Raw genomic sequence first — 13996 nt, 5'->3', positions numbered from 1 at the left:
CACTGATCCCTCCCTGTAGGGTGAGAAAGATTCATATATTTCCTAAATTGCAGAACATACTGACATTTTGTTAATGCTTTCCATGGTGATCTTTGTCTTATGTGTGCGTTTACAACAGTCTTTCTCTTGACGTTTGGCTATATGGCTAATACTCTTTTGAGTTAACCTGTGATTCGGAGAACAGGAAATTGGATCTTTCTTGCTTTCTTTCCTTTAAAAAGGGAAGTGGGTATCAATACTTGTAGATGTTTAGAGACCATGATGTAGCTTCAACTTTTTACTCCCTTTTTTGTTTTGTTTTGAGTGTACCTTAACAACTAAGCAGTTTTCCTTTTTTAACCAGGCACTCTATTGAAGTTACTTTTGTTTTAATTATTTTAGATGGGACTTTGCTAAAAAGCAGTTAAAGAAGCAATGCATCTGAAAGTACTAGTCCCAGAGAAGCAGATGACAAAATGCTTATGATTCGACAGTGGGTATTTCCCTTTTCATGGGGACAGAGGTATTATTCCAGCTCTGAGTTTACAGCAGTGTGTGATACACATCAGTTTTTTTCATCTAGCGAACATCTGTAGTCTTGAATCTACAGTCTGCAGTCTTTTAAAGTCTGCTTTCCCAATTAAACAAATCTGTCTTTTAATTTCTCCAAATCTTTTAGGATTCTGATACCATGATGGGAATGAATCCCATTCCTAAGTCAAGGTATGATTAAAGTTCACAAAATTAGTATTGTTTCAGTCTTTGATGTTAGCCAAAAATAGCTCTTAGCAGCACCCGCAATGTGCCCAAAACTGACTCTTGTAATTCATTAATGTTTGCACAATCCTAAGTGTAGCAGTTTTGCCACATTATTATGCCTTTCAGTATATGGGTCCTCTTCCATTAGTTTATTGCACCCAGCAACAAGATGTGATTGTTTCAAGTCCTGTTTTACAAAACCTCGTCTGTTTCTCTCACTTGTTCAATGGACTTTGTAAACCAATGTATGTGTAGTCCATTGTCCTGGGCTGCCAATATTAACCTTTCACCTTTTGACTTTCTGTAGTTGCAACCATATTCATGCCTTTTCCGCATTTCTTGTCTTTTCATCTTACTCTTCTCCTTATATTTTTCATGTTGTTTTTTTTTTTCACACATTCAGTTGTTGCCTGACTTTTGTCTGCTTCTGGTTTGATTTCCATTCCCACTTGTCACCGATATACTTCTGCTAAACTAAGCAGGGAAGCCATCTTAGTCTTCTTCTCCTCACGTTTTAAAACTTTCACTATGTTTGGATCTTGTGAGTTCAACAGATGTGTATGCAGTCCTACAACTGCAGTTCTATATATGTAATCAGTTCCAAGGATCCCCATACCCCCTTCAGAACGAGGAATATATAATTGTGGCATACACTGGTGTTTATATATCATTAGATAAGCATGAAGCATTTTTCTTGTTTTCCTGTCCAACTCATTCATTCATTAGCTTTTGGGGCTAGTCAGTCACCCCAAAACTGTAAGTTAGAACAGGAAGAGCAAATTGGTTTATAGCTTGGACTTTGTTCCTAGAGGTTAAGGCTGTTTTCATTGTTCATTTTAGTCTTCTGAAATATTCCTTACTGAGTTTTGTTTGCATTTGTTCATGTTTTATTGTTGATCCTTCATTATTTCCCAAGTATTTATACACTTCCTCATGCTCAAGTTCCTTTACATCACATTCCTGTCCCAGACTAATATTTTCTTGGTGGTGCAGCTTTCCTGCTTTAAATGTTTCTTTTGCAAATTTATAAAGATCAAAAGACATTCTTATATCATCTGAGAAAGTTTTGACCAGTTGCAGTTGTGCTTTCAGCCCCTCATCTGATGAGCTATACAATTTTAAATCGTCCACAAAAAGAAGACAAGAATTGTAACTTAAGTAGCTTAACAGGTTAAGAGCAAGACAAAAGAGCAGCAGTGACAAATCACTCTAGAATATCCTCCTTTGAATTTTTATCCCTGGGATAATAATTTGTCCTTATCACAGCTTAGCACAAAATGGTTTGCCACTGTTTCATGGTCACTGCAATGTACTTGATCATTGTAGGGTATATCATATACATCTGGAAGCAATCTTTTTTCCATGAATATGGGATGCTGTCCGATGCTTTTTTGTATTCTGTCCATGTCATACTTTTGAAAATTTTCCATTATGACTTTATTTAACAGCAAATGATCTTTTGTTCCAAATGGGCCACAATAAACTTTGTTTTATGTGGATGGGGAATCTGTTCCACATCAGCAGTATCCTTTGCAAGATGTATGTGTCCCTCCAAACCATTGTGTTGATGTTGCAGAAGAGGATTATATCCCCAGACTGAGTATTTCTGATGCAGTTTGACTTGCTGATGTGCTATAAATCCATCAGCAATGGGTCGGAAGATGCCTTTTATGCCAGAAACGGGTCATCTCTTAGCAGTCTGTAAGATGCCGAGTATAGTGACAGGGCTTCGAGTCTGTCCTACACATGATGTTTAGGCCTTGTATCCTTTTAGTAAGGTATCTCTGAGGGTGTTCCAGTTGCTGCCTATGTCTGGACAGATGCATCCCAAAGTGGGCATTATATTCAATGATTGGCCTAATCAGGGCTGAGTAAAGGGGGATAATGACATCCATAGATCTAGACACAATCCCTTTATTTACAAGCTGTGCATTATAGATGGACTTCAATACACCAATAGCCACATGTTGGTCAAAAGTTAGGTCACTGTCCATATAAGTTCCAAAATCCAGAACTGGGTCAACTCTTAGGGGCATATGGTCAGTGTAGTAGTTCCCTGGGGTAGATATTTCCCAAATGATACAGTAATGCATTTTTAGCATTTAGTTTCAGTCCATTATTTTGGCACCAGTTATTTATCTGAGACAAACCTTCCTGCAGGACAGCTAAATCATTTGGGGATTCAGTGACTGCTCCTAATTTGTAGTCATCTGCAAACTTGAGTCAGCCAGAGCCCTTTTTTGTTGGCATTTACTTCAGAACAGTAGATAAAAAACAGGAGAGGTCCCAGCACAGAACCCTGGGGGACTCCACTGGTGACTGGTCTTTTTGTGGAGGTAACTTCCCCTGTTTTGATTATTTGTATCCTATCTGTGAGCCAGTTGGCAATCCAGTGGGTTACATAAGGGTGTATTCCAAGTTTATTTAGCTTTTATACTATGCTTGAGCAGGGAATTGTGTCAAAAGGTTTGACCAGGTCAAGGTATGCAGCGTGTTCTGTTTTGCCTTCATCCATTACTTTGGTGACTTTTTCAAAAAATCTACCAGGCTGAGTAAGCATAACCCGCCCTTGACAAATACAAACTGAGACAGGTTCAGTGTTTGGAGGTTCACTGTTTCCTGATTGGTTAATTCCATGATAAGTCTTTCCATGGCTTTGCATTATGAGGCTGGTCAAACATATGGGTTTGTAATCGCCTGGTTTTGTGGAAAGTCCTTGCTTGTTCAGGGGGAATGACAGTAGCTATATTCCATTCACGTGGTACAAAATCTGTATGAAGGCTGAATGAACAGTGGTGTCAGAGGTGTAGCTAAATCATGCTTCATGCTGTTTAAGATGCATCCAGGGATATTGTCATGACCCATTGATGCAGTATTTTTAGATTTTGATAAAACATTTAGGACTTTATCTTGTGTGATAGCTGAAGGCGAGCCAGTTTCAGGTATACCTTGAGAGGACAGATGGAAGGGAGAGAGGTAAAGTTAGAGCTAAGTTTAAATTTATCGGCCAGTAAGTTTGCTATATCTTTAGCATCAGTGTAGGTAACATTGTTCAGTGCATTGCTGCATTGTACTTTTGAGATTATTGAACATAAGTAAAAAATGCCTTGTGATTGTCTTTGACTTGGGTAGCTATTTTAGCCTCCCACCTGGCTTTGGTGGATTGTATTAAGATCCTGAATCATTTGTTTATTTTGGTGAAAATGGTGCTAACATTCTGGAAATTACTCTTCTTACTTGTGGTCAAAATTAATTTAATATTATAAAGCTTATGAAAATTATGGTTCCACCATGTGGGTTTGTTTACCTTGCACTTGCTCCTGCTGAGTACTGCTACACCTGTGCAGCTGTTTACATGCTGGATAGTGTGGTGGTGTGCATTTCTGTATATTCAGTGGAGTTAACTGGGTTTGTTGGGGATTTGAAGCTTACCAGTGTATCACTTAGAAGTAGGTAGTTTGTCTTAAAGAAATTTCTAAAAGTATCCTGTGCCAAAGGTGTGACGAGGTGAGGTATTTCTAGCTACGCCAGGAGAAGTAGGGCAGTGGATGTGTAACATATGCCAGCATAGCTAGCTGGAGTTTTGCAAAGATTTGTATGTCATTTATGTCATTTGTATATCAAACTGATTTGTACAGATGCTTGTGTTGAAAATGTATTTGTAAAGCTGCTTGTGTTAAATATGTACCAACAGTGTGTTGTGCTGGACAGAAAAAGAAATACACTTGTATGTCAGACTGTATTTAACTATTTAAATTAATATTTTGTAGCAGATGATACTAGAAGAGAAGAGGTTAATCTCAGTCTGGCTAACTTTGAAAAATAGTTTGAAATTAAATTATCTGGTAGGCAGTAAAGATTGTATTTTACAGTTCTGATTGCAGCCAGAGATTAAATTTCTGTGAAAACAAGGACTAGGAATACTTGTTGAATTGTCTGTAGCAGTGAATGAATTGCTACCCTCAAAGGGTGGAAGTGTGGAAATGGTTTTATGGCTTCCAGATGCGTAAACACATCTTACCAAAGCTGTGTGTAGCTACCTTATGGTCTGGGAAGAAGGGGGTGCATAGCTAGTAAATCTATGGTGTGTGTGTATGTGTGGGGGGCGGGCATGGGTGTGTACAAATCAAATCTCAAAGTGTGTGTCTGTCTGTCTGCCTGTGTGCGTCAGCTGCCTGGAGCAGGGACACTGAGCACTGGTTTCACAGAGAGAATGGTGGAGGACTTGGCTTGGAGACGTGACTGAAGACTCAAAGCTATGCCAGTGGGAGTCTTACTGGAGACCTTGAGAGAGAGAGAGAGAGAGATAAACCCAGATCCCAGACTGTGTATTCCCTGTGTGCTCTTAAGGGAAATTGTGCTTGATGCAGAGATCTGCATCAGGAAATATTTTGTATCTGTTTTTGTTCCAAGTGAACTTCCATCTCCAGTGTCAGTGGTGAGGATTAAGTCTCATTGATTGCTGGCCCAGAGAGGGGACATCACAGAAAGGATCACTGGTTTCGATTTTTTCGAAGGAAACTTCTTTTCTTTATGATCAAACCTAACAAGTTATGAACATGTGCAAGATGCTTCCACATTGATAAGGACAAGATCCAAGATGTTATTCCTGGTAGTGGGTACTCTTGACTAATTGTTCCAGGGCATTTGCACTGTCAGTGACCAAGAATCTCTGTGCTTGTGCACTAGTGGAGGTGTAGGTTTCCCAGTCTATAGTTGGATAGATTAGATCACCTAGGAAAATGCTATTGTGTTTTAATACTAAGTGATTTTAGTTCCTGTAGAATAGGAATTGAAGCTTTCTTTTGTGATAAAAGGAATTCTGTAGCTAGCTAACATGTTGTACTGGACCTTTCTGGTGGTTATTTGGACATGAAGAAGCTCTAGTGCATCATGCTGCTTCACCAGCCTTAATGTGAATCTCTTCTGTATGTAGATTGATACACCTCCACCTTTTTTCCCTCCTGCACTGTAGCTGATTAAAACGTGTAGAAGGCATTATAGCCCTGCACAGCGGTAGTGCTCTCCGCTATTTTAAACCATGTGTCAGTCACTACACAGATATCAGTGTCTTCCAGGGTGAGTAGGACTTGTAGGGAGTGGAATTTCTAATTCAGGTCTTGTGCACTGATCAGTAACAGTTTCATATTTTCCTTTACTTGTTTCATTATGTTGCTAGGTTTATCACTTTTGTCACTATGGTACCATTGGACTTGCTGCAGAATTTCATTCTATTTAATTTTTTTTCCTAAATCTAATCTGGATAGTTACTCTTTGTTCATAAACTAAGCAGTTTCCCCGAAAATAACAAAAAGCACAGCTGACTGCATCAGCCTGAGTGGTAGAAACAGCAAAGCACCAAGCGTCCACAGTACCTTGCAGCTGATACACAGACCATGTTAGATTTTAAGTATTACGCATTGTAGAACATTTCTGTGTAGATAAATACTAGATTGTATTTATTTGAAAGATAACTGTGCTGATACTGTTGTGTGTTCCGGTCTGCTGTAAACCTCATTGCCAGACAGCTCCTCTATCCCTATACTACCCACTGCACGCTCCACTCTCCCACTCACTCAGTCTGTCCCCACGCACTCCTCTCTCTCTTTCCCAACAACAGTCTAATCTCATACACTAACCCCATCTCTCTCCTTTGTTTATTTCAGCTAGCATAAACCACAACTCCCTCCCATCCAGGACGCTTAAATGTCCTCGGTTCTACAACCAGAAACAAACATTTTCTTTTATAACTTTTTCCCAAGGAAAATGAACAGCTGCTGCTCTAGTGCATGTAAGCATAAGCAGGATTTAAGAAATAGATGTACTGTGTATGACCCCCGTGTACTTTGTGTGCGCCCCCGATAGCATGCACACTCAGTCACTCACTGGGACTACCTCCTCTCTCCTTCAGTAGTCTCCCATACCACCTGCACTTCCACAGTAGTTGGCACTAAAGCTCCACAAATTCCCCCCATGAGCAGAACCTGTTCCTGGTAATAGTGATTACCTGCAAGCAACCTTACTTTTGCCCATAATCTAAGACAACACCTCTGCCTAGCATTACTAGTTTGGAATCTATTTCTACCCCTTATGTACATAAGACCCTGCTCCCCTAGACAGAGAATTGAATTGAATTGCTGTAGACTGTCCTCTACCATTGTCAGCACCTACCTGCAATCACTGATAACTTTTCCATGCACCTCTGCTGGGGTTGCTCTGCCGTCTCCATTCTCCCTACAGGCTCACTCCGCTCCTCTACCCTGCACCCAATTACCACCAACCCTCACTACTCCTACTTTTATTCTAACCATTTCCCCACCCACCCAACATCCATCATCCAATCAACACCTTCCTTACTCTATACCCTCCTCCTCTCACCTACACTCATTAAACACATCACTCTGACCCAACCCCCTCCCAGTCCTAGGCTGAACATCCCAATTACAAATCTTAATATAATAAACAACCTCACTTTAGCCATGCTCTCTTTACTGTTCCAAACTCTCCAGACTCTCCGAACTCTCTTAATATTTCTAATTCCCTTATACCACACCAGCTCCTATTCCGCCATCCAATTCCCCCCCTCTTTTTTTCTCCCATAGTTCAACACAATCTAGATCACCACCCCACAAACACATACTTTTACTCCATGTCCCCCTATTTCAGCCTAACCCGCTTCATCACTTTAACCTTAAAATTATGCCAACCACAGCAAAGCCTCATGTACCTAAACTAATATTACACTTTCCAGAACACTTAAAATCCAAACTAAAACCCCTAATATTATCTTTTTTCAATATCCTCTTCCTAGCAGGGGACATTCACCCTAAACCTGGATCTAACTCATCCACTTACAACAATACCCCTCTCTCAAGCCATTCTGCTCCCCATAAAATCCTTAAACTATTTACAGTGAACACCCAGAGCCTCAATAACAAAATATCTCACTTTCAAGCATGGCTAAGCCATAACCATCCTGACCTTGTTGCCATCTCCGAGACACGGCTCAAACCCTACATCTCTGACTTTGAAATCCTACCCTCTGGATTTCGAGCTCAAATGTGACCACTTAAACAGAAAAGGCTGAGGTGTTGCCTTAATCTACTCCAACTTTCTCACCATAATTCCTTTCCCAAATCCTATTACTCAATTTGCTAATGCAGAACTAGTAGCAGGATTACTAAAAATGAATAATCATAAAAGCCTTTGTATCATTTCCCTTTATATCCCACCCGGAAATAACACCTCAACCCTTGAAGACATTCTCTTATGGGCTTCAACTAAAATTAACCTTGAGACTTACATACTAGGCAATGTAAACATAGATTGAAACAAAATCAACAACTCTACACCTACCCTGTGTATCAATCTCTTCAACTTTACTCAAATAACCCACTCTGTTACCAGACCCAATAAAATAAATCCCCTAGGATCCACTCTTGACTGGATCCTAGTCTCCCATCCAGATAAAATCACCAAGTCTGGTACCATCCCCGACTCCATTAGTGACCACCTCCCAGCCTTCATCCACCGAGCAACCTCCCCCCATCAAAATCAATACATACACACTCGTAATCTCAGTAACTTTGACCCCAAAACTGTCTCAAATTTCCTCAAACAAATAAGAACATTTTAAAAATGTTTCCACTTGACAATGTCGTTGACTACTTTAACTCCACCTTCTTAAATGCTCTAAACTCCCTAGCACCATCAAGAACAAAAAGAATAAAAAAACAATACTGCCCCATGGCTAACTAAAGACACCAAACAAACTATGCATCAAAGAGACAAATCCTGGAAACTTTTCCAAAAAAATAAACTCCCCGAAACCCTTCTTCAATATACACAGTTCTGTAACCTTGCAAAAAAAACAAATTGTCAGAGACAAAAAAATCTTATTACATTAAACTCCAGTCCAACCACACTAAAAACCCCAGACAATTCTGGAACTCAATAAATGCACTTCTCAACCCAGGCACCAAAAACAGTCCCTGCCTCAACCCTAGTAAATCTGATCTAGAAATAGCCTCTTTATTCAACTTTCTTTATCAACTCAGCATCAGAACTAACTAAGACTTTTCCTAACAACAGTCCCTCCCCTCTGCATTTCCTCCATCTATGTCGTTCCCACTACCCACTGACCCTAACTGTCCCCCCCATGTTTGAGCTCAAACCTGTCTCAACCAACTACATAAAAAGACTTGTCTCCAAACTAAAACCCTGCTCCAATGGCCCTGACAACATTCCCTCATTCTTCCTCACGTCTGCTGCTGATGGGCTCGCACTCCCCGTTAGCATCTTAATCAATAGATCCATACAGGAATCCTACGTCCCCAAACTCTGGCGTACAGCCTTTATTCTACCTCTTCATAATGGAGGGATAAACACTAATATCTCAAACGTCTGCCCCATAGCTATCCTCTCTCCAATCTCCAGGATCCTAGAAAAATGTATTCACCTCCAACTTATACCTTTCCTAACTCAAAACCAACTTCTTACTCCAACCCAACATGGTTTCCTACCCGGGCATAGCACTGTAATAGCTCTACTGTCTTTTAAGATACAGTCAGTCAAGCCCGTGATTCTAGGAAAATAGTATCAACAGTTCTGTTAGATCTCTCCAAAGCATTTGATACTGTTTCCCATACCCATCTTCTGAACCATCTTTCAAACCTAAACCTGTACTGAAACACCCTATCCTGGTTCTCAAGTTACTTGTCCAACAGATCTCAGGCTGTAAAGTGGAGAAAAGGCACCTCACCTTTTCTACTGACCCCTACCGGTGTACCCCAGGGATCCATTCTCAGTCCAATGCTGTTCAATATCTTTATCAATAATTTTCACTCTGCTAGCCCCAATGCCAAAGTCATACAATACGCAGATGACTCAGCTGTAGTCTGCCCTGCCACTAACCCCCCCCCCAAACTTCTAAGACCAGACCGCCTTCTCAACCATTGAGACCTAGATACTCCAAAACCACGTTTCTCTTAATGCTAACAAATCCAAAATATTATTATTCCCACCCTCAAAATCCTTCCCTTATGATGAAAGCTCTTTACAAGTCCTAAGCCAAAGCAACTTTCCTATTGAAGTCATTCCCTTCACTAAATTACTTGGTGTATGTATAGATGAACACCTAAAGTTTGATACCCACATACAGCAAAATATTAAAAAAAAAAAAATTAAAAAAACTTGGCATACTGTACAGAAACAATCATTTCCTCTCTCCGTCTACTAGACATATACTTGCCTCTACTTATCTCCTTCCTTCCCTAATGTACGGTGCTCCCTTACTAGCCAAGTTATCTTCCTCCATCTCTTCCAAACTTGAAAATTGTTACAACAAAATTTCTAAATTTGTCACCAAAGCCAAATATTCTTTCCATCATTGTATTGCCCTCCATTCTCTAAATTGGTTAGAACTCCCTAATTATCTGGACTACCTCCAGCTTACTACAGCTCACAGGCTAATATTCAACCCCACAAAATGCCCCGCACTCACTAACATCCTACCTGCATACATCACAAATAGAAATCTCAGATCTGAACACCAAAACTTGCTTACTGTCCACAAACCTAAGCGACCCGCGAGACTTCTCCTCCTCTCTTTTTTCTTAGCCAAGAAATAGAATTCTCTCCCCTCCTCCCTAAGGGCAATGCAGAACACAGACAACTTTAAAATTCAGCTTCACTCCTATCTCTCTTCTAAATGGCAATGTAACTCCATTCTCCCAACCTAGCTCTCTTACCTCATGCACATCTAGGCTTCTTAAAACCATGGTTTATTCTCAATAACTGCTAATCCACATGATACTTCTATGTAAATATTGTAAATACTTTTCTCTTTCACTTTGAAATGTGTTTGTATTTGAAATCCACATGATATTTTTGTTCTATGTAAATATTGTACATAATTTTTTTCTTTCACTCTGATATGTATTGTTATTTGTAACTGTTTTTTACTATACATTTCTGTATCTTTAATTGTATTTTATACTGTGGAGTTTTTCTTCCTGGTCCTTCATTGAAAATGGGGTCCCTGGGCCCAGTGGACTTCCCTGGTCATCAAACTGGAAATAAATAAATAAACAATTACAAAATCTGAACAGGCTGTTGATGGCAGAATACCTATAAAAGAACACAGATCATTGTAACAAAATGTTGATTAACACTGTTCTTTGAATTACTCTGTAAAAAATTATTTGTGGAGCTTTTCTCCCCAGGCCTCCGCTGAAAAAGGACCTGTCTCCAGACGGACTTTCCCTGTAAACAAATGTAAAATAAATAAATAATTGCATCATACTTTCAAGTGCTAAGAAATCTAGAATCTACTACTTCTGAAAAGGCTTTTGTGTTTTTGTGTAATGCTTTGCATGATGTAGACTGGATTTCTGCAATGCCATGTGGTTTTTAGGGTGACCCTCCAGCATCTGCAACTTCTAAATGTGGTCTTTATGTTATTGACTGCCATGTCCGAGATGTAGTCCTGTATCACAAGTGCCAATGTGCATCAGTAGGCAGCACCACAGGACCACTTTTTATGGTCTCTGTTATACTGTTTAGCCTTGTAAAAGCAAGGACCATATTATCTCCAAGACTGTCGCCATTGACCCTGTTTTGCCCTTTGCCCTTAACTGATGCAGGATTACTTAGTAGCATTAGGGTCTGAAATTATTCTGTTGGTCTTTTTTTCTGAGGATTTATTTTATTTAAAATGTCAACTTTAGTAACTTTACTGTCGAGAATAACATAATTTTAAAAAGACACTTAAATATTTTTCTACCTTAGCAGGATAATAACTATGTTTCTGTGGTGGCTTCTTTGTAAAGCATTTGACATTGTTAAATATGTTGTTTTCTGTTTTGTTTTAATATGTTCTTTGTACATGTTTATGTTCTATTTAGCATATTTTATGGTATTTGTTGTTTTTCTCTGGGAAAGCACTTTGGCACACATAAAAAAGTTTTTTTTTTAAACAAGTTAAAGCTATGTGTCTACAATGGCCTTCAAAATGTTCATTCTTTCTATCCTTTAGGTAGATTATGACAACTTGAGTGTCTTGCTACTAAGCACTGGTCCTTAGAATTGAAACTGGAGATGTGACTTCAACACCATTAGATCAGCAGTTCTGTCTTAGAATATCCGGTCCCATGAGAACTCTTTGACCTGATAGTGGACAAAATTGTGATATCAGACAGGGTGTGTCCTTGGAAATATATACAAAACTTAAGATGTAGTGGTTGCATCTCTCTCTTGGTGGTGTTTAAAAGATCATGGGAAATAGAGTGGTTCCCAATGTCTGAAGAACAGTATATGTAATTCTCTTATGAGCCTACTACAGAGAGAGAGAGTAAGAGTAGTAGCAGGGACATGACTGGTATTTAAAGACAAATCGATTTGACATTAATGGTGAGAAAGTAAGTGTAAGTACTCATGAAGGAAGGAATTGTAAAATAGCTTGAAACCAGCAAAGTGATATGCCAAATTCAGAGGTGGAGGTGAATGGGAATTACATATAAAAAGTACAAAAAAAATATATAGAAGTCAGTAATATGGAAACACTGCATCATACTTAGTGAGGTGCTTATGTCTGTCAAGCAGGAACAAGATGTGGCTTTGATAAACGTAGATGACCTGAAGCTGGTTAGGAAGTGTAGCAAGGTAGCTGGAAGGACATGTATACAATAATTAATTGTAATCCAGTATTTGTTGCATGAAATTAATTTCCAAGGCTTCTGTGCTTTTATAAGTAGCAAGGAACATGTTGCTGCCTCACTGCAATTTCTGTTGTGATATGTGTAAGCATTTTGTTATATTTAAATTTATTGCCACACTGGTGTAAGGACAAGTTGCAAAGTGTTTTGTAGCATATTTTGCTCCTGCTACCTGTCATTCATCAGCCCTCTCCTGGCCAATCAGCCCATTTTTCCCCATCACTGGGCTGAAGTTGAATCAGGATAGGCCTTCATTAAGGTGTCCATCATAGTGGTTCAGATTTTGTACCTTTAAGCCATACTCCTCCAGTATCCACCTAATGGTAGTCCATGGATGAGAGGTGCAGTGGACATCAGCGCTGTACATCTCCTCAGGGGTTTGATGTTAGTACCCCACCCACCTACAAAAGTTACCTTGTTTCAGTTTCCTGGTCTCCATAATGGGATGTCCAGCCATCAGCTATGTGTCACCCTGGGCATGTGCGTTCCCTGTCCATTATGGACATGCCCATCATCCCCTGCCTGTGCTGTTAAGAGCCTGAGTTACTAATCAAAATCGGTTCACCTGGGGCATAGTTAGGGCTGTAGCTCTCTCTATGCCACCAGCACAGGCTGCTATAAGTGGTGGAGTTGCTTTTGAGAAATTCACAGTCTTTGAATATGTATGTTATTTTTAAATCTGTAGTTCAGTAACTGTTTGGAAATGGCAAAATATTTAGCATATTTATCTTACCACCTAATTAGCAAGAGAATTCTGGGGTAACAGTGAAAATTGTCAAAAATATTCTGGGACGAAAACTACACAGTATGCTGAAGAGTGTTTTAGGGAGTTAATTCCAGTGCAGTAATGGATTCTTGTATAGCTTTCCATTCGTTCAATTAAAAGCAGTGCCTGTTTGTTGATTAGAAAACAGATAACAGATGGCATTATATGTAATCCACATACTCGGAAGACAAGACCAGTTTTGCTTTGCTGCATATCCCTATTTGGGAAATCAGCCAGGGTCCAGTGGTGAGACATCTGTAACTTGAAGAATGGCAGAAGTGACCAGCATAACTTCATAGCTACCTTTGCTAACTCTTTTGGTAGTAGATGAAGTAGCACAGCATTCAGAAAAGCCTGGTGATACAAATAGTTTAATCAATGTGAGAGAACCACCTTGTCATGTCTGAGCAGGGTGGGCCTGTATTATGTTTATTAGCACTTTTGTGGAGTTTTTTTAAGTTGCTTTTTCAAAGACTAAAAATCATTTTATTTACTTTTATTCCTTTTTTCTTTTGTTATTTTTTTTTTTTTTTTTTTTTTTTTTTACAGATTCTGGTCTGAGCAGTCCCCAAAGTGAACTTGAGTTTGACTTTGAAAGTTAGTTTCTTCTTGTCCTTTCTGTGTTCCGCTTTTCATTTTGTTGTTAAATTTACTGTGTGCTTTCCACAGTTCTTTTGCTTCATGTTTCATGTGTTTTTACTGCATGTTCACTGTACAAAATATTTATATTATTAGGCATTACAGGACTTAACAGTTTGGGCTGGAAGTAAAAGCTATG

The 13996-nt window shown here is 39.3% G+C and overlaps 1 protein-coding gene across 32 annotated transcripts in view; it reads left to right on the top strand.

The window, feature by feature from the left end:
• Positions 1 to 13996, top strand: part of LOC122787386 (receptor-type tyrosine-protein phosphatase S-like) — a 3272784-nt gene that overhangs the window by 2898069 nt on the left and 360719 nt on the right. For 18 of the 32 annotated variants that reach the window (XM_044054059.1, XM_044054057.1, XM_044054056.1 and 15 more), the window contains one exon: positions 13768 to 13815. The exons of the other annotated variants lie outside the window; for them this stretch is intronic. In XM_044054059.1, coding sequence (XP_043909994.1) covers positions 13768 to 13815 — 48 coding nt within the window. The remainder of the gene's footprint in view (positions 1 to 13767; positions 13816 to 13996) is intronic. 32 annotated transcript variants of the gene reach the window in all.

Source organism: Protopterus annectens, chromosome 13.part0 (assembly GCF_019279795.1).
Source record: "Protopterus annectens isolate FY-2018-M chromosome 13.part0, PAN1.0, whole genome shotgun sequence".
NCBI lineage: Eukaryota > Metazoa > Chordata > Ceratodontiformes > Protopteridae > Protopterus > Protopterus annectens.
The sequence above is the reverse complement of the archived record's forward strand: the minus strand, read 5'-3'. Positions and strand labels throughout refer to the sequence as shown.